Source organism: Falco biarmicus, chromosome 2 (assembly GCF_023638135.1).
Source record: "Falco biarmicus isolate bFalBia1 chromosome 2, bFalBia1.pri, whole genome shotgun sequence".
In the NCBI taxonomy this organism is placed as follows: domain Eukaryota; kingdom Metazoa; phylum Chordata; class Aves; order Falconiformes; family Falconidae; genus Falco; species Falco biarmicus.
The window spans coordinates 5,192,866-5,217,524 of record NC_079289.1 but is presented as its reverse complement, the minus strand read 5'-3'; the positions used below and the strand labels follow the sequence as shown (position 1 = coordinate 5,217,524).

Genomic DNA, 24,659 nt, shown 5'->3' with positions numbered 1-24,659 from the left:
TTATTGCTAACATAGTCAGGGCAGTGACAGGAAGCATTTTTGGGAAGAGAGATGTTATTGCAATGAACTTGTAAGTGACAGCTTTATCCTAGACAAGCAGATCTAGGAGAAAGCATATGTGTCTTGCTAAGGTTGCTCTCATGTAGCAGCAGAGAATAAGGTGAAGTAACGCGGTGTCCCTTCACTCTCCCATGGGATGTAATTCATTGTACAGTGAGAGAGATGCTGTGCACTCTTCATGGCCCTTTTGCATTGATGTGGCTCACACAGGGGATTTCAAGGTTAGATATGAACCATGGAATCTACCTACCTGCTGCCGTGCTCCATGTGCGCTCCCTCCCTCACAGCAAACCATCTTCTTTAGCCAGGGGAACATGACGAGGCAGAAAATAGCTCAGTGGACAGTCAGGAACAATTTCTTTCCACGTGACAATAAATATATGTATTTAATTGAGGCAGTAAACAATTCTCCTCTAAGTATTTGTTTTACCTCCAGATATATTTTTTTCAATAATTTACTGTTTTTAAATTAATGCATCTGTGTATACAGAGGGTGGGCATTTATAGGGAAAGGGTAGAACTTCTTATTACACCTATCAGTAGGTATGCAGTATCTCCCTGGACTGGTAGGTTAGCATCTGAGCCAATTTACTTTAGGCTGAGCAGCTATGTATATCTTCTCACCAGCACAGAGCAAAGGAATTTGAGGCCATTTCTGGTGTAGAGGTGGAGTAGACTACTAGGTGAATAGGCCAAACAGTGAGGATACCTAAGGAACCCAGCTTTTTTCTTTGCATCTCACTTCTACTATTGAATATTCTAATTGGTACAAGTTCTATTTTCTTTGAACATTCATTCCAGAAACTGAGATTAGCGTTGATTCATTAAAGTCTAAGTCTTCTACTTCTGTGCTATTCCTACAAGTTTCTGACACCAAACACTGCCAGTTCCAGAACAACTCTTTGAGGTTGTTGAATAAAATAGTTATATTTGAATTCATAGGACTTCACTGCACAGAATGGCGTTTCATCAGTTCGTAGAAAGCAATCCTGGTGCTTATTAACTCCCAGGAAAGCTACTGCCTTCAGTTGCCAGCTAGATAACTATTTTTTTCTTTGCCAATAGATAGTTGCCTCTAAATGCCTAGGGAATGTTGATGCTTGGTGGCAAGTGTAGGCTATAAAATATTTATCTTTAACACACAATTGTGTTACTGCAGCCTCTAATAGGATTTGGTGTCAGGCAAGCATCTGCCTTGGCCTCTGGCCCAAAGATAGAGAAACAAGCTATTAAGTCGAATGTTGCATAGTAAATAAATAAGGCGGAAATACTGTTAAAGTAGCTATACCGCTGACCAACAAATATGGTGAGTATATAAAAAAGAAGTCCACCAAGAGTCTAACACTTTGTCTGCCTCCTTAATACGTTTATTGTATTTCATCTGGATAAAGGTAATTCATGTGGGTAATTGGAAGCCCAGCTGACAGGTCTTTACGGAGCTCACCGCAGTAGAGATGGTTTTCAGAGGGCTTTTTGTCAGCACCAACGTGGTCCCCTGAGCGGACCATTAGCCTGGGAGCTTTGTCGCTCTCCCATGAGTCAGTTTACGACATGAAGCAAATGGTGTATTTGCCTATGCCCCAGATGACCGCCCTAAAAAAATGGCAATGGTAACAATTAGTAGTTTCCTATTGAACTCGGTGATAACCTTAAATGAAAGGTAGTGGGGTGTGAAGTCTTGTTATGGGTATGGGCAGGATCATGCCAGTTTATAGCTTCTCTCAGGGTAAGGAGCGATTGCAGTGGGAAAACAAGCGATGAGATAAAGATTTCGGCCAAGTTTCCCTCAAAATCTACCAGCTGTGGGATTACTTGTACTGAGAAAAAAAAAAAAAAAAAAAAAAGTCCCCTGAGACAAATGGCAAAAATCCCAAGGTATCCTCAGCAGCTGTAAGTCAGCATGGTGCATGAAGCAAAGCTGGTTTGCTCCAGACCATGATCTGTTTCTTTCTCTGCTCTGATAATTAAAACTCTTGAGCAGTAGGGACCTTAAAGAGTACTTCGAAGAAGAGTCTTGCTGTGGGAGAAGTCTAGGCTTTTACACTTATATAATGTTTTCCATCCCTCCATTTTTGTGAGTCTAGAAGCATTTTTGTACACCCTCCTTTTCCTGAGTGAGGTGGGCTGGACCAGAGTAGGGGGTATCCGCTAGGTCAGACGAGGCATTTCTCTGCCATTCTCCAAAATGGGACAGTGTGGGTCTGAAGACCATGTGTCTCATTATGTCATTTACTGTTTCTCTCAGAGGAGATTTGGATGTTTACAATATTTATTCAGGAAATTACTTGTTTTTTCAGTTGCTAATTAGATTTCGAAGCTGGCAGGACAATTACTTCCATACGCAAGCTGCTGCAGTCCCCATTAGAAGCCCCACTGCCTCAAGTTTTGCAGGTCTGTTCCCAGTGTGAGTTGTTTGCTTCCAGGAGGTTTGTTCCTGCTGCCTTTGGTTGTTGAAAGGTGGCATGGGAGCCGCATTTTCAATGTTCTCTTTGGACACAATAGCAAAACCATATGAAAGCATCATGCATCATCCATTGACTGACTCTCAAATTGATAGTCTTTGCCCTTACCAGCTGGTGTCAATCAGATCACTGCAGAGATTGGGAAGCCAAGAGAAAGCAGTGGGAGTCAGGCTGAAAACAGAGAACATATATCTCTTTCTAAAAAAAGAATTGTCCATGGTCTCACAGTGAACTTTAACAATTAAGTAAAACAAAACAAAACAAAACATGGTCATGATTCTCTAAAGCAGTTCCCATGGCACTATTCATAAAACACCATATGGAATTCTGTATATATTGGAAAATATCCGTATAATTACGTGAACAGCTAACAGAGTAAGCTGTAGAATGGAGAGTGGAACCTGGCCATAACTGCAGTGACCTGCTTTTGTTTATTGATTGACAGTTTGTCACCTCTGTACCAATGTTGACTGTGGACGTACTTAAAAGACAGACAGTTGTTTTGTGCCACCAACTTTGGGGCTCCCTGAGGGTTAAAAGAGTTTACTCTCTTCTATCATCTAAGCCCCATTAGATAATAATTTGGCTAAGTCCTAACTTCTGAAGATTTGTCCACTTGATTCTTCATTCTTTCTGGAGTTCCCCTGTGATTACTCCCCAATTTCTTATGCCAAGTCACCCACCTCCTCCTGTTTAGTTTGAAATGTAGGTATTAGCACAGTGTGTGTGGCTGGGTGTACAAGTTACGTGTGCATTTCAGAAGGGCCAGAAAATCGACTCAGCTGCCAAACCAGTGCAGTCTGTAACCACTGAAATGAAATTCAGTCCTAGGATGAAGACAGAGGTTTTTATGGGAAGTCGTGAGCGCATATGACTTGCTAATGCCTGCAGTCTTCAAAGTAAAAAGAAATTCCTGTTTGTGATTGTACCTAAGAATATAAATAGGACGGTGCTCAGTATTGCACACACAACTCAGACTGGTTGCTCACCAGCCCAGGTCACAAGCCTTGTTTCTCATTAGCTTTGGAGTTCATGAGAAAAAAAGGAGGTTCATTTAACGCTTCCTTTATGGAAATACTTTTGAGCTCTTTGGGAGCAGCTTTGAGACAAAGATGTACTGCATGAATTTTCAACTTTTCAGAGCTGATTCTCAGTAGTGAAGAACTTTTGGGAGTGTGCAGAGATTTTAATTGCCCTGAGTCACACCGGGCAAGTTTGTATCCTTAACTGCTATAAGAATGGTAAATGGTACTAGCCACTGAGGGGGGAGAATTTCTTTTCACTTCATCTCATCTCTATTGGGCAGGTTATTCCAGGGCAAAGTGAGGCAGTGTAAAATAAGAAGGCATTAGAAATGTTAATTTTGGCTGTATTAGAAAAACAGGGAACATCAGAGAAAGCAATGAAGTAAGGTGAAGGGATTTTTAAGGGCTTACTCTGTTAGTAATAGTATAGGGTGTTCAGGCCACAATTAACAGGTGCTTCAGTGAAGAAGGTACAATGGGTTTCATTCATCTGTGGTTTTATTCCGTGTTGGCCTGAATATGGTATGATGCAGTTAGGGGACATTGGCAAAGAAGAGTGGGAAGTCAGGGCTCGAGGACATAGTGATATAGGAAGTGATATGTGTGCGTATCGCTGCATTTTTGCAAAGTAAAATGCCAGATCTGTAGATGAACCGCAAAATAAACATTAATATTTTTTTGACATGCATTAGTGTCAGTCACTGTTGATGGGATCTGACCAACTATAGATGTCTTTGATGACAATATCTACATCTGAACTAGTCAGAGGAGGAAAGGATACGTCACTGGAGCAAAGTTCATTAAATGGATTGACCCTAAGATCTGGGAGAGTTTGGTTACCTGAGTACAGGTATGCTCCATTTCTGTGGTCACTCTGAACGTCTAGATCCCATTATACATTGTCAGTATAGTGGACGACAGTCATTCAGTTTACCCCACAGTAGACATCTAACTGGTGTACTGAGTCCTGCCTGTCTTGTCCGAGGCATCACAAGTGCATCGATTGGATGATACTATAAATGCAGTAACTATAAATTTCTAGTAACAAAAGATTCCCATTCAGCTAATGTGGTGCATTGTTACACTTTGGAACAGCTGCCCTGCCTGATGCTATGTTGGTTTTTAAGTGTTGCTTTGATTTTTTGTTATTTATTACATTACATAAATATACCAAGAAAGTTGTATGGTTATTTTACTCCTTTTCAGGGACTCAATTTAGTCCTTTAAAGCAAACACTTGAAAAAAGCTTCAAAAAATACTTTTTTAGAATACTATAGGTGTTGTCATAACGCTGGGAGTCTGTCCTTTGTCAGGCACTGACATAGCTATTCCCACTGACTTCAAAGGTCATGCATAAGTAACGTCTACGCAGTGTTCCTACAGCTTGCAAACCCCAACCCGGCATGACGGTGTGATGGTAAGGTTTTATGAGACATCTACGTACTTCTCTGATGCTGAACAGTGTGGCCCTACTCCTTCTGTTCCCAGTTTTCAGGCAGCAGAAAACAATTTGCTTGCTTTTTTTTCTCTGTTGTATTAACTTTTGTCCACTTTTTGAGCCAAAACAACTCAGTAAAGGGTCTGACAAGTACCAGAGACAGCACAAGAAGAGGGAGCTTAGACTTGTACCTAGGAGGAGAGAATTAGAGGAAAAGGAATGACCCTTTCAGCAAAAGGAGCTGTTAAATCTCCTTGCCCATCTCATCTTGTTGTTTTACAGTACTCACACTCTGTATGTTCATCTTATGTGTATGTGCATAAACAACTTTTTTTAAAAAAAATCTGCATATATTTGTTGAAAGCAAGAAAGATGTGAACATTCTAAAAAAACCAGGAAAAGTGCATAAAGCAAAATTATGTGCATTTTCAGCAGTGAAATTTAAACATCACAAAATTCTGAAGATTATATACATACAGGCTAATATTAACTTTTTGTTTGCAGGATAGATTTGTGTTTATACCTGCTATTCAATGAGAGTTAGTATACCTAAATATCAATATAAATGCACAAGGCCTGAGTTGCTATTTCTTTATTCTGGGAAGCATGGCTGCTGTTTGATTGGAATAAAGATGGCAGTTCAAGCCCAAAGTGTTGACTGCATGCTGTGATTGTGTTTCCATGCACTGCAAAGTGGATATCTGCTTAACTATAGACGTTAAGTGTTAGAAAACTGACAGCATTGCCTTGTACCTTCCTTGCTGCATGGAGCTATCTGATCATGAGATGTGTGATGCCAAGTCTTAAAACATAAATGCTTGAAATGGTTTTTATTATTTAAAAATGCTGTTGCCTTTTATGAATGATTAAATTACACCGTATCTTTAAAATGTCCTTCAGAAACCTCTTCTGTTTGGTTGGAGAACACCCATCCAGAAACAGGCTTCCTTTCATTTGTGATTAGAAATTAATTTGCGCATCTTTGCTGCAGCTGTTCCTCTTCACTTGCACTGATAGGGAGTTTACAAGTATCTTTGCTAGCACAAGGCCCAGTGAAGTAGGTCTGTGAAAGCACAGTCGTTATTCACACGGCTGAGATTTGCACCCCACTCCATGATAGATGTACCACCAGGGCCCCTCCTGTACAACTGAATTTCATTTTAATCTGATAAGCGTTTCCCTCTGAGAAAATGTGAAATAGTGTGGAATGAGCCAAGGTATTCCATCACCCTTCCAAGCCCCACTCAAACTTACTCAGTCTTCACTCACAGTTTAGTCAAGGAAATAAAACTATTTTCATTCTCTTTTTGATATGTAATGTTTATCAGCTTGTGTTCTTCTTTTATGAAAGATAATTTTAGCACAAGTATTCTGAGCTGTCCTCAAAACAGAAGTGCTAGATAACATTTTGCTTACCTTTTAACTGTCCTTGAAAGATGAATAGCCAATGGTTTTGCCAAAGTCAGGGAATTTAAGATGATAACTAGAAACCAAGTGTGGAATAGTCCCATTCCTGTTCCACCAAGATGCAGTATTAGCCCCAGAATTTTGGGCTGTTTGGATAATGTTGTAGAACAAATGAGAAGGCATGTGGTTAGAAATAATCCTTCAACAGGCAGACAAAGTAAACCAAGGGTCTGTGTTCTGAACTTCATAGGGGAACATTTCTGTCATAGCTTAGTTACTTTTGGCACAAATACATGCCCCACGTTCGCTTACCCAGGTCAACCAAATTCGATAAAATGTGCATGTTCTGCCAGGAGAATGGGGTGTGTTGCTTCTCTCCAATAAATTCAAAGAGTGAAAACGGTTGGAAAAATAAGCAGGAAGAAAAGACATTTGGAAGTCTTCAGGTACTGAGTGAGGACAAAGCCTGGTGGGTACTGAGCAGCTGAGATTTAATCATAGGATAGGATTTGCAGTTGCTCCTCACTAATGTGTTACGGTTGAACCATCCATTGGTGAAAATGGATAAGTCCTGTTTAGTGGAGCTCAGACTAATGCTTTCAGCCCCAAGAGCAGCAATTGCTTTGAAGTTTCAGCTGTCCTGCCATCCAGAGCCCTCGCAAACTTGGTGTTTACTTGCCTAAAGAAGTATCTGAATTCTCTTTTGTTTTCCAGAATCAGTGGATAATTGTCCCAGTAATTGCTATGGGAATGGAGACTGCGTGTCTGGGACTTGCCATTGCTTCCTTGGCTTTCTGGGCCCTGACTGCGGCAGAGGTAGGAATTTATACTTGATTAACTCTTCCCCTCTCCCCTTCAGTTAATATTTTTCATGTGGAAATTGTATTCATGCCTGTGCCTTTTGCAAAGTACACCTCACCCAGCTCGGGGATGCTGCAGCAGAAAAGAAACAAGTCAGGTCTGTGGATTTGTTTGCTACTAGTCGTGATTGCTGTGACCTTGGCAACAACACAGTGCCCTAGTTGCAAATGGACAGGCAAAATGTCGTGCTGGGAATTTTCTCTCTGGAAGCAACTTTAGAAAATGTGACTTATAAATGTGGCATTATTGTTTGTTTAGCAAAGCACTCTGTCATTGTGTGGTATGATCCCTATAATGATACTTTCTTTTAAGACACTGATTATACAAAAATTAAGTACTATTTTCAATGCTGCAGGCTTTGCAAGTCTGCCTGAGGTCTGATTGCTGACAGCCTGGCTGTGGGGACAGGGGCAGGGTTAGAGTAAAGTTAGGGAGTGGAGTAATGGCAGGAAGAACTGGATACTCTGGCCAGAACTGAAAATGCTGGGGCGACTGGGAAGGAGGCTCACCCCAGCAAACAATATAATACATTTTTTTGCTCAAGTGATAAGTATTTTTAATAAATGGTTTTGAAAGGATTTTCATTTGACCTGAAATTTTTAGGTTATTTAAACGTAAAAAAAAAAAAACCCAAACAAAACAAATTAAAAACCTGAAGTACTTTTAGTAAGAGCATTTTTCAGACTGAGAAATCAAAATGTTGCATGTGGGAAATGCCAGAGTGCTGTGCATCAACCTTTTCAAGACCTTTTTTGGCTCAAGCAGTCCAACAAACTAAGTGCAGATTTATAAATTTGGGGAGGGAGGGAGTGTAAAAAGTTAGTGCCCACACAAGGAGCTTTGCTAAGGCAACAGGTCAGGCCTTCACTCCAGCCCATTGCTTCTTTGGAAAGCAGGCTGGCTCCTTCCCAGGAGAGAGCTAAACTCTGTCCAACCCCATGTCCTCTCCCCCTCCAGCTGAGCTTGGGTCACATCACTGCAGCCCAGCCAAGAGACAGAGATAAGGATGGCCACACACCCCACAGGGGGGGAGCTCTCTGTGAGGGAGTGTGGTCCAGGCTAAAACCCCAGAGGTGTTTCAGAGTTCACAGCTCAGTAAGATTGATGTGGCAATCTGCATCCCTGAGAGCTGTTCTGTGGAACTTCTTGCTGACTCAGGTTACACTTGGTTTGCATTTCCTTACACTTGGTTTGCATTTCCAAGCTTCTTTTCAAATCTGTAGACCTGGAGACAAAAGGAGGGTTGGTTTTTGTTTTTGGTTTTTTTTTCCATCTCCTACAGCATATTTCTGCTCACACCTCCTAACTTTAGGTAGGGGCAGAAGTTCAGGTTTTGTTCCCTCCAGGGCTCACCGTAGTCGGTGGAGAAGGAGAAGCACCTTCACTGTGAGTCAGAGTATTTAAACTTTTGTTCCGAGTCCACTTTCAGAGGAGCTTACCTCCCTCCATGGGTTATACACCTAGCGTTCCAAGGCACTTCAGTTGAGTCATGTGTCTTCCATTTCACTAGAGTGCTTACTCTGGCTGATTTGGACACCTTTTATTCAACTCTGGCTTTTGGTTCAGTCACCGGGGTCCAGATTACAGATTACTCTCTGCCTTTAGGAAGGCAGATGAATAACTGCAGTGTCAAAACGATATTTGGGTATGCATTTCCACCCAGTGGGCTTGTTAAATGGATCATCTTGCCATGAGCATAAGTACAGGGGGCCCGGCATTGGCTTCCGCTTGGTTTTTAGGGGAATCAAGATGCTGCTTTTGACCTACAAATCCCTCGGAGGGCAGCAACCATGGCATGTGTAAGGCTGCTACAGTATCCGTCTGCAGCTGTACATCGGGCCCTGTACTGAGCAGTAATGCTTAAATGAGCAGGTCTCTGCCCACGTGAAGATTTCTAGGTTACAGATTTCCTGGGTGTTCCTTTGTTTTAATTCAGCCTTGTAATTCACCATCCAAACAAGAGGGAAACTGTGGAGCAGAAAGCCCTTCTGTTTTTAATAATGGTTTAATTATTAATGTATTATTAGCCAATTACTTTAAACAAAGTAAATGAGAACAAATCACCAGAGGTGTATTCACAGGCCTTGTGAAGGCTTACTTGAACATAGGAGACGGTGTTTTAAAGTTCTGTATAAACAAAGGAATGATCTTACTCTCTGATGCTAAACTTTACAAGAAAATTGGTGTGTATTTGGGTTGTCACTACCACAACCACACTAGAGAATTACTATAATTTCAGTATCTTACATATTGTTTGCTGAAATCTGAATGATCAAACAATAATTATATATCTTTATATATGAAAAAAGTTGCACGAGTAGCAGCGGAAAAAAATCCAAACCCCATTTTTGTCTCTGTTCATGGTGATGTGCTACAAAGGAGGTCTTGTTCTTGCCATTGCCTTGACTTCTGCAGCAGTACTTCCCAGGTTATTCTGAAGGTGTTCTCCACAGAGGGCTCTGTAGAGTACCAGTCTTATTGCACATGGCCGGTAATTTATCTGATCTTGTACTGAGTGATCAGCTGTCTTGTCAGAAAACATGTAAGTCTTTCTCAGCAACCTCTCACTTTAAAGGCAATTATTCTTTTGCGTTGAAAAGAGCTGCAGACTCCTCTTCCAGTGCCTTGAAAGAAAAGGATCCATTACTGAGCATTTGAAATTTGAGACTGGGGGGGGGGGGGGGGGGGCGAGGGGGCAGGGGGGGAAATTCCATCAGCCTAGCTGAAAAGTGAAATTACAGAGCGAGTTTGCTGTGAACCATGTACACAGCACAATGTATCTTAAGCATTTTATGTCTCATACGGTATATATAGGTAGATATCTCCTTGCAAATGATGCACTTGAAATGTACCACTGCAATGTGCTTCCTTTAAAGTGAGCAGTTGCCAAATTCCTTTCTTTTCTAAACCTCTTTTATCTTGGTCAAGCAAATATAGCTCACTGCATATCAGACTGGCTTAACAGAGCTGGAAATGCTTTGTATTTTATTGAGGTTGCTATAATTCTGTAATGCTCAAACCGACTTGACTACAAGGACACATAGAAACAACAGAGGATGTGCATTGTGCAATTAGTATCTGAAAAAATGGGAAGAGGAGAGGAACATTTCCTTTAACCATGTCAATACCTCTTGCTCTATGTAATCAGGGTCAGGAATGAAACATAAGAGGTACATTGTATTCATCACACCCCGAATGCAGTTAAACAGCAGACTGGAATATTCCTTTCACATTTGTCCTGCATAAAAATGTTCATAAATTGCCTTTCTGAGAGGCAGGTGAGAAGCCCCAGATGCTCTCACCTAAGGATGATGAGCAACGGTGGACAAGAGAAGTCTGTGATGAATGTATGTCTTTGCAGCTAAGTTTCAACGAAATGAAATGGAAGAGAACAGGGCTTAAGCAAGAAGAAGTTTCCAGGCACAGTGGACAGGGGAAGGCTATTGTTTCTGAGGGACAGAAATCAGAACAGAGGACAAAAGGAGCATGGAGAATGTGGGGAATGGGGAAGGGAGAAGATGTCATCAGAGAGGATCTGAAGGAAGCTTAGAGTGCAGCGATTACCAGAGCTTTGGTCATGGGGTCTGGGGTCTGGTCCTTGATGACCTTTCCTTCCTTGGGGAGCCTTCTCAGTATCCTTCAGTTCATCCCACCCCACTCCATCTGACGTTTTCCAATTAGCCCAGAAAATGCTTAATCCTGGGATTCATCATGCCACAGCTTGAGCTTGTCATCTTCCTCTTCTCCCCTTTCTCACAGGGAAGACATCCTGTATCTGGTTGGCCTTGATAATCAGCCAGCTTTGCTGGAAGCAAGGACAATTAAAAATCCTTAATAAACTGACAGAAAGATCAGAGGATAGATTTGGAGAATGTTTATTACAGGGATTTTGGAAGGACTAGAGGCCAGTTTTGTATTGTAGCTGGTGATGAGAGACTAGCAGAGGTGATAATCAAAGAAGGAGGCTAGAGGTTCAGTTAGAATCATAGAATTGTTGAGGTTGGAAAAGACCTTTAAGATCATGGAGTCCAACCATTAACCCAGCACTGCCAAGTCCACCACTAAACTATGTCCCTCAGCGCCACTTTTACACGTCTTTTAAATACCCCCAGGGATGGTGACTCCACCACTTCCCTGGGCAGCCTGTGCCAGTGCTTGACGGCCCTTCTGGGGAAGAAACTTGGTGGTATGACATGAGCTGAATCAGGGAAGTATTCTCAATGTGGCATTCTGGACTCTAAGCAAAGCAACTGAAACCCATAAATCTGAGAATTACAGCAGCAAAACAGGGGAGTGATTTGTGTACCGCTAAGGTCCACGGCAGAGGCAGTGTCAAGGAAAGTATGAAGTCTGGCAGCGGGTCAGGGATAGTGATTAGCCATCTAAGGTCAGCAGTGCTGCTGAAAGAAGACACCAGTACATTGAGAAGTCAGAATGCAAGAAAATTCTGAGTTTAGTTAGTGAAAAAAACTATCAGAGACACAAAGCAAGGAGATAGTCTAACTCAAGAGCACTGTTTGTTTGTTTTAAACAGTCATAGGAGAATGCAGTTAACAGCTGGGTGTTATCCATGCAAAAGAATTCGTTTTGGCAAAGGAAGGAAGAACATACCCCACTGAAGACTGGGTATAGAGGATATAAATCCTATGCTGGACTCTTGCGCTCTTTTTTGAAGTGAGAGCCTCTTCGCAGAGTTGTGGTTTAATGTGATTTCTGTTATCTGTCCCCAGCATCCTGCCCAGTGCTGTGCAGTGGGAATGGGCAGTACATGAAGGGGAGGTGCTTGTGCCACAGCGGCTGGAAAGGAGCCGAATGCGATGTCCCGACAAACCAGTGCATTGATGTCTCCTGCAATAACCATGGCACATGCATCATGGGGACCTGTATCTGCAACCCGGGGTACAAAGGCGAAAGCTGTGAAGAAGGTATTTGCAAGATGCATTCAATTAGCCTTTTGCTTTGATTGTCATTATATAATTACAGGGATGGAGGCAATTCAGAATAGGACTGGCACTTAAACAGAACAGTAATAGTCACCTTAGGGACACAATAGAGGATGCAACATAAAAATGATATGTTGTCATAACTTGTCGTTAGCTATCATATTTGTTCAATAATTGGATGAAAAGCCATCAAATGCTTTGGATAGACAAATCTAGTTGAAAGACCAGAACATCTAATCATATGTTCAAATGTTCTTATTAAAGCATCATTTCCATTTACACATCTAAACGTATAATTACTTTTACAGTGCTTTCTTCTCTGCTATGCTATGCCAAATGATTTCAGTTGCTTGTATACACAAAATGGTGGCATGTGGGGGAAAGTCCCTGATTATTGTCAGCTTTAAAAGCTTAGAAATGCTCAGGATTCGAACTAAGTTCTGCTTCAAAATCAGAGCCATTTTAATGGCTCTTCCGTAGCTTTTTGCTCACATTAGCCCCCAAACATTTTTTATTTACATTTAGATTTGTGGTTCAGAAATACAGTGCCTTTTAGCACTTATCTTTAATCTTTTTGTGTAGGAAATCACCTGCCACCATAAACCTTTATCTTCCCGAGTCTGTGACTGCTCCTTATTGCTAAATGAAAAAGCAGACAGTTTTCGAAGTGTACAAATCATTCAGACAATTATAAAAATACATCCAAAGGTGCCTGATTTAAAGAATGATGTTCAATACTTTCAAAAACTATTCTCAAAATTCTATGCAGGTGACTGGATAAATAATTACATTTAAATTATCCTTCTACAAATACATATGTAAGGCCTCTGCACCACCTGAACAATTTAAGACATGTATTTGATACACGTATAAGAATCACAATGGCTGCAATTAATTAATGGTTGTCTTCACATATGTGGGATAAAGATTTGTCTGAAATGACTTTATTTTACAGACAATGAAAATAGCTGAATTGGATTCAGATGTTCAAATGGCACCTAATCTAGCAATTCTTTTGATGAGCTGAACGTATTGGAGTGGGGCATCTCTGATGTAACATGGCTTCAGTGTCACTAAATGCTAGGGATGGAGACAGTATCAGCTAGGAATGGAGACAGTATCAGCTCTTACAACAAGAAGCCATCTCTTGACTAACCTTCATTTTGGCTTAAGAAAGCACAATTCAATGAAGCTGTGGGGCATGCAAAACCTAAAGATGGTGACTACTGAAGTATCTTTAAAGCATCTCTGTAGACCTCATATTTACTAGATCATATCTTTACTGATTTTGCCTCCAGCCAAATGTGTTTAATATGTGTAAATCAGAGTAGGATTTGCCCTTTTTCTAACAGGAACCTTTTTTCCCTGGCCATGTTTAAAGCAGAAAAGCCAGACACTACGCAGTTATTTTATGTTATCACTGTAGCGGGGGACAGTGTCAGCCCCACTACGTAAAAACTTGAAAAAGCATGAAGAACAAAGAGAACGTGATTTTTCTTATGAGCTGTTTAGTATTTCTCCAAGAATGCCTTTGTTTTTCATATTCAAGGCATAATTTGTACTGTGTTGTGAGGGGGGAAGTAACTCAGGAATATGCCATGTGGGAAATCTTGAGGACATATATACATACACACACACATATATATTTAGATCTAGTAAAAAAGTTGATTTATACTATTTTTAAAATTGCTTTTTCTTTTTAATTTATCCTCTAAGAAGGACCATCTGGTATTGATTACTTTTTATTATTTCTCACTTCTCATAGCTTCACTGTTTAGTCCACGTTCATAATGAGTTTTCATTCCAGGGTTTCTTCTGTCTTTTCTCTTTCCCCATAGAAGTTCAGCAATGTTTATAAAGCATCAGTCAACAATCTTGCATGAGCTTTTCTTTTCTCCTTCCTTAGTTTATTGGCCCATATTTTATAAGGCATGGGCTAAGCCAGCAAGACATTAAAGGGAGGGGAGCAAATTTAAGCAGTGAAAAATGAGAAGTTACTCTTTGGGTACCGAATAAGCCTAATAACTTGTGTGACCAATGAAGCATGAAGCATACTGGGGAAAAGTGTAGAAGAGGCACTAACCTTGCTTGTTGCATGATTTATCTTCCTGGAAAAGATTCTGCACAAGGCTGAACTATAAATGGGGCATTTTCCAACCAGGAATTAGACCATTTGAGACATTTTCCAAGCAGCAACACAAATATATGCAAACCTTTTCTTTTCTCCCTCTCTTTTTCCAGTATACTAGATTTTGTGAGCTCTGCCCTCCTACCCCACTCCCCATCTCTGCTTCTCTTAGAGCTAAGCAGCTAAATTTGTCAAGCAGAACCCCCTAAAAATATACCATTGTCCTCCAAATCCACTAAGCAACTGATTAAGAAGAAAGCAGAAGCCTGTAATCCTGTCCCAGGGCCCTTCCGATGGTGCAGAAAGCCTAAAGAGATACAGCTAGTAAGGCTGAGATTAAAGTAGCCATTGTGTGTGACATTTTCTGAAAGGGCTCATTTCAACATGAAAAATGGCCTTGGGATTATGATAAATGGGGGGTTCTGACATGCACATTCCCCTCCTATAATCGTCTGTGTTAGAGCTGAGATAGCAGATTGTCTGCCTCCTGTGATGGAGCCCCCTGTAAAACTCACCTTTTTCCCAATTGACCTTCAGAGGGGATGATTAATTGCCTGGAGGTAGCCTCTTGTCAGTTAGCCTGTGATCTTTGTTCTCTACGTTCAAACCATCTGCTGAGAACGTACGAGGCTGCTAGTCCGCTTCTTAGTCCTTTTCATACTTATTACTGCTGAGAAAGAGCAGGGCCAGGGCTTCAAGTGTCTCATGGTAAAATTGGCACCCTAGCTCCCAGCTCGCTAACAGCGAAGGAGATTTATAGACTCATCCTTTCCAGCCTCTTACAATTTTCGAGGATTGTTCCAGCTATGAGCAGGTCTCCAGGAATCAAACAAAACAGAAAATGCTCTCACATGCCGTGGGATAGTAATAGCTGAGCCATTACTTGTCAGCCTGAGAAGGCTTGAGAATCCAGGGAATTATCAGAGCAGCTGTTGTGTTTCCTTTTAAGGTTCCTGGATCTTAAACAGGTCATTGGGAGTCTTACTGGCTTTTACGGGGGAGGAAAAAGAAGTGAACCACAAACCTGCTGCGTGTGCGGTGGCCGTGCTCTGCTTTTCTGTGTTAGAGCCAGGGGCTGGACAGCTTCCCCTGTGCTGCTTCGCTGGGCTGACACTGGTCACTGATCCCCAGGGCACTGCCACACACCGTTTCAAGAGATGGCAAGAATTTCTCTAGGCTGTTCTAAAGCTTTTATATATAAACAGACAATTGACTCCTCCAGTTCTTTTTTGGGAGGGTGTCTGGTGCGTTTCATATTTTTGCATTGCTGGGTGAAATTCCCCCGTGGGCAGAGGAGCCAACAGTTGCCTACAAAACTCGTTACTGGGGAATCAGGCAGCTGTATGTTCAGGCTTTTGGTGCACGTTGCTATACCATGCACCTAACTGAACGGTCTCCAGTGTTGTTAGGAAGTGCCCCTTCGGGGAAAATAACCCCAAAACATTTTAAAAAAGAGTGTAAATTGGTAAGAAATAAAACCAGCACAACAAACCTATATAAAAAAAAAAAACCACAACTGTTTTGGTTTAATCCTTACTCTAGAAAAGTGCCTAAGGGTATGTTTAACATGGAATTTATGTAAGTGTCTCTGAAACTTGTATAGATTTCAGCACATTCTTCAATTTAAGTGTGTATTTTGCTGAATAAGGACATCAACTTCTGCTGAATCTTTATGTAAAATTCTCTCTCAGAAAAACAGAGCTCAGCTCTCAGTTAATGAGTAATAGTAATTTAGGTTATTCTAATAGAATAAAAGGAGGCCCAATATGTGTGCAAGAGAATATTCTTATTCTGTTCTTAATTGATATTAACCTGTTCTTACTAGAAAGATCATTTATCAATGTAGGTCTGGATAAAAGAATGCATTTCATAATTAAATTTTTCTCTGTTTTTCATGTAAGTGTTTTGGGTCTCACTGCCTTTTGGGCCACTATGTTCTTGCATGAACCATCTGGTTTGTGCCCAACGGGGCATTTCTTTCTGGTTGGAGCTTTGAGATACTATATAAATATATTTGTGTAGATGGCAATCTGGCAGGGGTTTTTTTCTGCAATTACCATTTGCTTTCCCTGTGTGCTTCCTCTTCCCTCTCACACGTAGTGGACTGCATGGATCCTACCTGCTCAGGACGAGGCGTGTGCGTGCGAGGAGAGTGTCACTGCTCGGTTGGCTGGGGAGGAACAAATTGTGAGACCCCAAGAGCCACTTGTCTGGACCAATGCTCTGGTCACGGGACCTTCCTCCCAGATACTGGACTCTGCAGCTGCGATCCCAACTGGACTGGACATGATTGCTCAATTGGTAATGTCAGCAGTGGCTTACTGTTGTTTTTTATTTTATTTAAACTTTGTAAAATATTCAGACTTAGATCTGAAAAAAGCATGCTATAAATATGTTCCAGTAAAGCACATGTAGGGCATGACTGGAAGCAGAAATGCCATAGCTCAACTACATAAATAATTCTGCTTCCATTGCCGAGCATAGAGTAATATAATAAATAAACCCATTAAAGCCACCTAGGCTTGCAATTGTTCATTATGTTGCTATGAATGTAATTGATCGTCTACATGTAACTGCTTGTTCTGATGTTAGTTCTTGATGAATCCCAGTGGCCACCAAAGGGTCTGTTTTGATTTTTAGGAGATGACTAAATATTCTTTAGGTGGCTGTAAAGAAGAAGGAAGAGGTGGCGATCCTTCAGGTCTCATTTCCCTCCTGAACTCAAAGGGTGTGCTTTTCTAGACTCAGCTAGAGGTGGATGAGTGTCACATGAGGTTCCTATTAAGACTCTGAGCGCTGTCCTCTATTAAGTAAAAAATAAGTTTACTGAGTAGAAGTATTTAATAATAACAGCATCTACCAATCAGACAGATTTGTATGTCAGTTTTACGTAGAGGTTTGGAACTATGACCTTCCTTCATTCCTCAGCTGGATGGGCACCTTGCTCAAAATATGCGTCAGGTATCTGAAATGAAGGCTAAAGAAAAAACTATTCAGGAGCCTTTTCTTTTCTTCCAAACACAATTAGCTTATAGAGGCCACATGGAGAAACGCTATAGTACATTAAATGGTCAGAACCTATGGAACATCAGTCTTTTGGCTTCTGTGCTGTATATTGTGCTCACAAACAAGAGACTACAGCAGTAACAGCTTCTTCACCTGACACAGCTGGGGTGGAACTAGGCCAAAAACCCAGGGCAGCTCGGTGTAGGCAATTCAGTGAAATAAATATTCAGCAAAGTAACAAAAAAACCCAACCCATTAGGCAAGTGGCTATAGTAGAAAAATTATATGGCCAATATTTTCCCTGAGGAATTGCTATCAAGTGCAAAGCAAATCAGGTTAACGGCTTGCAAGTATTTTAAGGTAGCATCTTCTGAGGATGGGGCAAACTGAATAAACTGGTGCGAAGGATATAAAAGAAAATCTTTTGGGCAATCATTATTTAGGTTAGATGTTAGAAAGCTTGTCGTGAAGTAAAATTGACTGGGCTGAAGTATAAGTAAAAGAGGAGGCCTGCTTTCCTGGAGCTAAAGCTGAGTTGATCGAAACTTTTACAGATGTAGGGAGGAAAGATACCCTGCACTGATAGGAGGATAAATTTGGTGTCAGGCATTTCTTTCCCCATATTAACATCTTCAATGCCATACTCTCCGAGTTCATTTATAAGACCACCATAAGGGGAAAGGTAGTAGTGCATTTCCAGTGATTTTGTAGCGTAGCTCATAATTGAGTCATTATTCTGAATTTCTGTGGAGGTTTGGGGATTGCAGGGATGGATTTGGAAAAATGTTCATTCTCACTTTCCCTTTGTTAACCTGCAGTGTCATGTACAGATGATTTATAAGCTTTCCTTATACTGCTTTTATAAATCCATCTAGTGCAGACTTTCTTTGGCAGTGTGAGGTTATTTGAGACAAACTTGAGCATCATTCCAAGACCTTTTTCCTCACTGGGCTGCTTGTAACATTCAGGTTATTGTGCCTCACAGCTAAAATTGCAGCTAAGGTGATTTGTAAACTTCCATTTCTAACCCAGACCTTTCCACTGAATTGATGACTTATTTTAAAGACAGATTTATTCACGGGATGCATGGTACTCTTCTTGCATGATTAAAATAGAGTGAGCAAGCATGTTAGTACATGTAACAATGTAAAGCCCAGCCCAGTGGGGTGGAGGTTCTGTAGAAGGGACTAAAGGGGCCAGATTTTTATTGTCCCATAAAACAGGACCAAACAGAATAGAAGAATTATTAAGTGAAAGGACTAAGTACTCGCATAAATCAACCTCAGCTCAGCAAAGCAGTTAGGACTGTGTTCAGCCCCCATGAATTCTATAGGACTGTGCCAACATGGGCTAGTGCCAAGGATGGCCCCTTCCCTAAACCACATTGAGAAGCAGACCCTGAGAACAGCATAATCATCTGGAAAGCTAGAATAAAATATGAGGAGGCACAGTGGGTTTTGCAGCTTTTAACACCTTGGAGTCAAGACTAATACCTATCTGAAATGCTGTATTTGTATTCATTTAGAAGGTACCTGTCAGTATGGAAGCATTTAGGTGAAAGTCTGTGGATTGTCATATATAGAAAGTAAAACTAGACTATCTTTAAACCTTAGACTCAGCCTTTCAGCTGAGTAGGTAAATTTCACCTGCCTTTAGCGGGAATCTTAAAGGAACACAGATTATTGGATAAACCCCTTAGTTTTCACGATAAAATAATATTACAGAGATTTCTGTTTCTTGGTTATATTACCTTTTTTATTCCACTTAGCCTGTGTCTTCATAAGCAAGCTGTGCAATTAAATTTCTTGTGAATTCTACTCTGCACTGCACTGTAGGAAGAAGCAATGATATGGGGGGTTGGTTTTTTGCTTTATGTGTATGCCCGCTGTCGTATATCTTGAGATGGGACCGCTGCCATGCTACCTCAGATTTTTCGCTCTGCAAAAATGCTTCTTAAGCATGCTTCACCCTTTCATGCAAGGGACAGTTTCTTAGGGTCCCCTTTCCCTCACTATGCACTTCTTTTTTGGTAGATTCAGCCCACACACCCCACCCCACCCCACCCCCCCCAAAAAAAAAACAACCCCCAAAAAAAGTCTTCTAGGGAAAAGTGCAGAGGTAAGCCCAGAGATAACCTGTACTGAGCAGCAAAAGTGGCATTGTGATTTTGCCATGGGAGAATTAAATCCCTTCCCTTTTGCATCTTAGTACTGTTGCACAAGCAAATAGAAGAAGATCCTTTATAACTCAGCTCAGCCAGTTCAGCTAAATAAGACCAAGGTAATGCTTAGTATGAGAAAGTTAATTAAGAAACCACTTATCCTAACTCCCTTTCTCCAGGATCTGCTACCACAGATCTCTGTATCCTAGGCTTTTGGTGTGCTATCTCCCTTCACCTCTTAATGAGCCCTAGCGAAAGACTTCATTCTCCCAAGTTCTGGCAACTAATGAAGGTATTGTAGGGCAGCTCTCTTAAATGCTTTATTGTCTGAGTATAGTGGGAAGAAGGAAATGGCCTGTGCTACAACATGAAACAGAACTTAATATGTGATACAGTCTCGCTCTTGACCTATTTAAACTGGACCAAGTATTTCTGGCTAATCAAGAGGCAGCAAGCCACGTACCGTAAGACTTATTTGCTGAGTGCAGTGAAATGAATAGGTGAGTCAGGTTATCTGCATTTGGGGAATCCACTGTTTCCCAGAGGGATCTCACTGATGTCTCAGTACAATCCCAGGCCCATCAAAATAGTATTATGTTTGGATGCCAAATCTTTCTTAAAGGATTTAAATTACCTGGTGTTGTCCTTCACTCTCCTCAAATTAAAATCAGTGATTGTTGCACTGTTCTCTGTTTAGTAGTTGACATCTTGACATGCATGATATTCACTGGAATCATTGGAAAGTTGATTATACAAAGCTGCAGTAGGAATTATGTTCTCTGTGTAATAAGTGTACTGTTTTTTTCCAGGCGGTTGATAGTGGTTGTACATTGACCCGCATACTGAAAAGGATTCCTTCTCACGTGGTCATTTGTAATGACTCACTTTATGCAAGGTTGACATCCAGTGCACTACTTCAGACCCTTAAAAGTACACTGGAGAAGAGCAGTAATAGGAACAGTACTTTATATATAGTGGTCCTAAATTGGTTGTGGAGGTGTAAAATCGTGGGCTGTACATTTAATGGTAAGAGTTGGGAACTGGAAGCTGGGACTCAGTAAAGAAGTCAGAGGTTATGATGTTCTACTTCACATTTTGAAAAGGCTAAAAGAACATGCCTGACCAGAGACTGAGCCTGAGCTTGCATGGTCATATCTTATGAAATCTAGTAGTTTGATCCTATCCATAGTTTCCCTTATCACTTCTGCTGCTAACAGTGTTTTCTGAGGATATGTCATTTGACTTTGACTGCTTTTTCCCCCACCCTGTTGCAGGGAGGAAATACTGCTTCCCAGTGACTCCTTGTCAAGCTTTGTTACTAAGGTCTATGATCACAAAGATATTTAGGAATTTACGATTTACCTTAAGGAAATGCATATTATCTAGCTTTACTACAGTGTTGCAGAAAACTTCTCAACTTCTGAGACATCCCACAGCCTTAGAGCTGTCCATTGAAAAGCTACCTTAAGTACCTAAATTTCTTCTGTGGCCCATACAGCAGGTTTCTCCACAGTCTAAGAAAGCAATGAACATGCTCTTTCACTTTGTGGGAGAGTATCCCACCTACCAGGTCAATGCAGATGCTACAAGCAGTCATCTCAAAGAAAAGAATGAACGGGCTGTGCCCAAAGGGATGCCAAAGTTGAGGGCAGGGGTTTCATGCCCTGAACCTTAATGTCAGCTGAGCATCATTCTACAGCACAGAGTGTCTGTCATTTGGGAGAGGAGCGGTTTCAGACCATCCATCTCCTCAGAATTTCCAGCACTGCAGCACTCATCCTGGCCATACTTAGTCTGTCTAGGAGTGTTATAAATGTCTTTAGTGGACAGGAAAAAAATAAAAAAAATTGGATTTGGATCCATGCCCAGCTCTATGCCATCCCCTCCTGCTTTTAGGCTTCCCATGACATTACCAATTTAGTGGGATAGTTGTCCTAGAGAAGAGAAGCCTCTGAGAGGGGTGTTCAGATTTTAGTTAAGTGGAAATCCTTGAAAGAGAGCTGAATTGATCCCTCATCAATTCAGCTGCCTTCTTATTTGGGTATATCTTGTAACTTTAAAGCAGTCTGGGTTTCAGGTTTTGAGAGATTCTCAGTTCTGCCAAATAACTGTAGAAGGCTCAGCAGTCATCGTGATCATAGGTTCCTCAGGAGAGATGCTATTACAGAACTGTGGCATTTAACATAAAAAATAGGAAACCGCCTCTTAGCCTGTATGATTCGTTAATAACAGCTTAAGAGGGGCTTCAGACTGCCACATGGTGAGCACAATAGTTGCAGGTATGCCTAGATAAACCTGGCCTCCAAGCAAGGTGGGAAAAATAAGTGGGCTAGCAGAGGAATAGTTGTTGACCCATCAGTTGTAATCCTCCGTGGCTTTACTCTTTTGGTAGGCTGAGAAGCTGGATTTAAAATAAAACTGGCATGGTGCGTGTATCCACATCTCTGATTGCAGGGAAGCTGTATTCTTAGAAATTCTCGCACAGCACATTGAAGTAAATGGAAAAGCTGCTGTTTACTTTGCAGGAGTATGGGTCAATTCGAGTCCATTCACAAGCAATGATTAGATACAAGATTCTGGATCAGCTAATGGTAGTGACTGAATTTTTTAGTACCAATTTAGCTGCATAAATTAACAATGGAGAAAATCTTTCAGATAGCACCCAACAGAGTTCCCCACCACAAAGGTGTACAGTTCATTGAAGCTGGCATCTTTTCTGTATTCCAATTAGGAGATAAGGAGACCAAGAAGAATGAACTTTTAAAGAGGAAAGCTAGAAACGCATCTTTACCTTCCAGTGTCTTTTTTCATCAGGAATTGTGCACATTATTGCACACACATGCATACAGTCACACAGAAACACAGTTCTTATATTATCTTACCAGACAACGTCACATCCCGTGTTGGTCAAACAGCACCAGCATTAACACAACATGTGTGATAAAAAATTATTTCCTTGGGCTTATTGCTGTCAACCTTACAAAACAAAGCCTCATGTTAAATTCACGTCATGCCCAAGGCCACCAAGATAAAACTCCATTACTGGAAAATGTTCATATAATTCTTCCTTTAAACAATAATTTTCTTCATTAAGGGGTAAAAATGTCTCTGGAAAAGGTGGATATTGCATCAGCTCTAACATGATACAGACTTGTACTTTACAAGAGACTAGGATCCCCTTTAAATGCCTAAGAAATTGCTGATTTGTCTTTTTCTTAGCTTTAAAATACATGGGGAAGAACAAGAGAACTAAACCTCAGGATACAACACCTGAAATTGGTAAACATCTATATATTTTAGTTCATAATGACTTAAGCAAAAGTTATTGGGCACAGCTATGTAATCAAATGCCACTTGGAATGATCTTCCTTCAGCTTGTATGTAATATGTTCATCTCACTACCCATGCAGCGTAGTGGGAAACATTAGACTGGGGGAACTGAAATGATGGGGGCGTAGGGCCTTCAAAGCTAGGATTCAGAAGATGCCATCAAAATCTATTCTAGCTCAATACTAAAACTGCAAACCCACTCCTGAGGTCCTTAACTCAGTCCTTTGACAGTCATTGAAGGCCAGGAAATGTTTTGTACCAGCAAGGATTTCATCCTCAGCCTTGCAGGACCATAACATGCTGATTTGTGAACTTGTGATCTTCCCCATTTTATTTGCGTGGGGAGAAGTAAGTTTTCACTCTGAGGGAATAAAATATGTGCAGCCCAGCACTGTTACACAGGGCTATCACAGGCTCTGCCTGGCAGGTATCTGCTTTGTGAATCATGAAGGTATAAGTGAATCCAGAGAATCAACAGTGTTAACAAGAACTGTCATTGTACAAAACAAAGTTTTGGATGTAGTTGGGATTGTAAGTACAGATTTTAGCCTACCCATTGCCAAGATGAACTTATCCTTTAAAGTCTTCTAAGCTTTTTATTAAAAATTCAATAAAAGACTAAAACCAGCCAAAATATTTGAAATAAAAGTATTCAGGAAGGCTTTCATTTGAATACCCTTTTACTCCCTTTCCCTTTGTTTATTGAAAATATGTATAAGGAGACCCTGGTGTGGTGGGGAAAAAGGTAGCAGTTGATACGAGCTCTAGTTATTTTTGTGGGGAGTCCAATTTTCCAATTCTTCAAAAGTCCAAATATCTTTGTCGTTAGCAGATGAAAATGGCATTCAAAAGGGAGGGAGAAAACTCCCAATAAGATAGGAAATACAGCTTATGTTTCAAATGTGGATTCCTACTTACAGTCTGAGAGTTGAGATATTGTCTTAGCACATTTCCCTGGCCAAGCAGAGATCCAGCAAACCCCTGTCAGCTTCAGGACACGTTTAGGATCCTGTAGCCACTTCTCTCTTTGCAGCAGTCCTTGTGGTCTCGGTCAGATAGGGTGACTGAGGGAGAGATTGAAGGAACTGAAAACTTGTGCTCTAGCTGTTATCTCAAACTTGGCCAAAACCAATGGAAATGGTGATATCATCAGTCTGGCTCTGACCATTAGATCACAAAATGTTTGGTCTGATTAGGTCATGTCTCAGGCTGAGAATAGCATATGTCCAGTGGTGTAACAAGCAATCCCTGGTCTTCACTGCCCTTAGGCATACTGTGATGAGTGAAGCTTCTTTCTCTTGTCTCAGCTATACCAGCATCAGTGCAAATTTGTATACTCCCTCAAAGGGCAATGGTAGGCTACCGTTGTTTATTTTCTGCAACAATTAGGGCAAATTCTCAGCACGCCAATTTTAGTTCAGCATTCTTCCCTATCTCCAAATGTGACCTCAGCAGTCACACCATGAGCTGAAAAGTTCTTTTTGTTTGGATCAATTATGCTTTGTGTTGTGGATTTTTCTGACTGAAAACAGCAGTGATGTACTGGAATCTTTGAGGTCCATGTTAACTTGGCTAATTTGAAGAATAGATGTTTCCCAGCAGCACAACAAGCTGTTAAATTCCATGTTTAAAACAGGCTACTGTTAAAACAGCATGTTTTGAGGATGGCTAAGCAATTAGCATGATTGGTCATATCACTGAAAATTTAGAGTCTCAGATAACTGAATTTTGGCTTATTCTCTGACTTTGCTTTTGAAAGGAGGAGCCTTAGAGTCCTTGCAGTTTCTGGACTCACATCATGCCAGCATGGGGGCTGGTCATAATTTAGCCCCTTCTCT

The 24,659-nt window shown here is 41.0% G+C and overlaps 1 protein-coding gene across 6 annotated transcripts in view; it reads left to right on the top strand.

The window, feature by feature from the left end:
• Positions 1–24,659, top strand: part of TENM4 (teneurin transmembrane protein 4) — a 353,793-nt gene that overhangs the window by 188,905 nt on the left and 140,229 nt on the right. For all 6 annotated transcript variants that reach the window (XM_056329464.1, XM_056329465.1, XM_056329460.1 and 3 more), the window contains 3 exons: positions 7,107–7,208; positions 11,984–12,178; positions 16,425–16,625. In XM_056329464.1, coding sequence (XP_056185439.1) covers positions 7,107–7,208; positions 11,984–12,178; positions 16,425–16,625 — 498 coding nt within the window. The remainder of the gene's footprint in view (positions 1–7,106; positions 7,209–11,983; positions 12,179–16,424; positions 16,626–24,659) is intronic.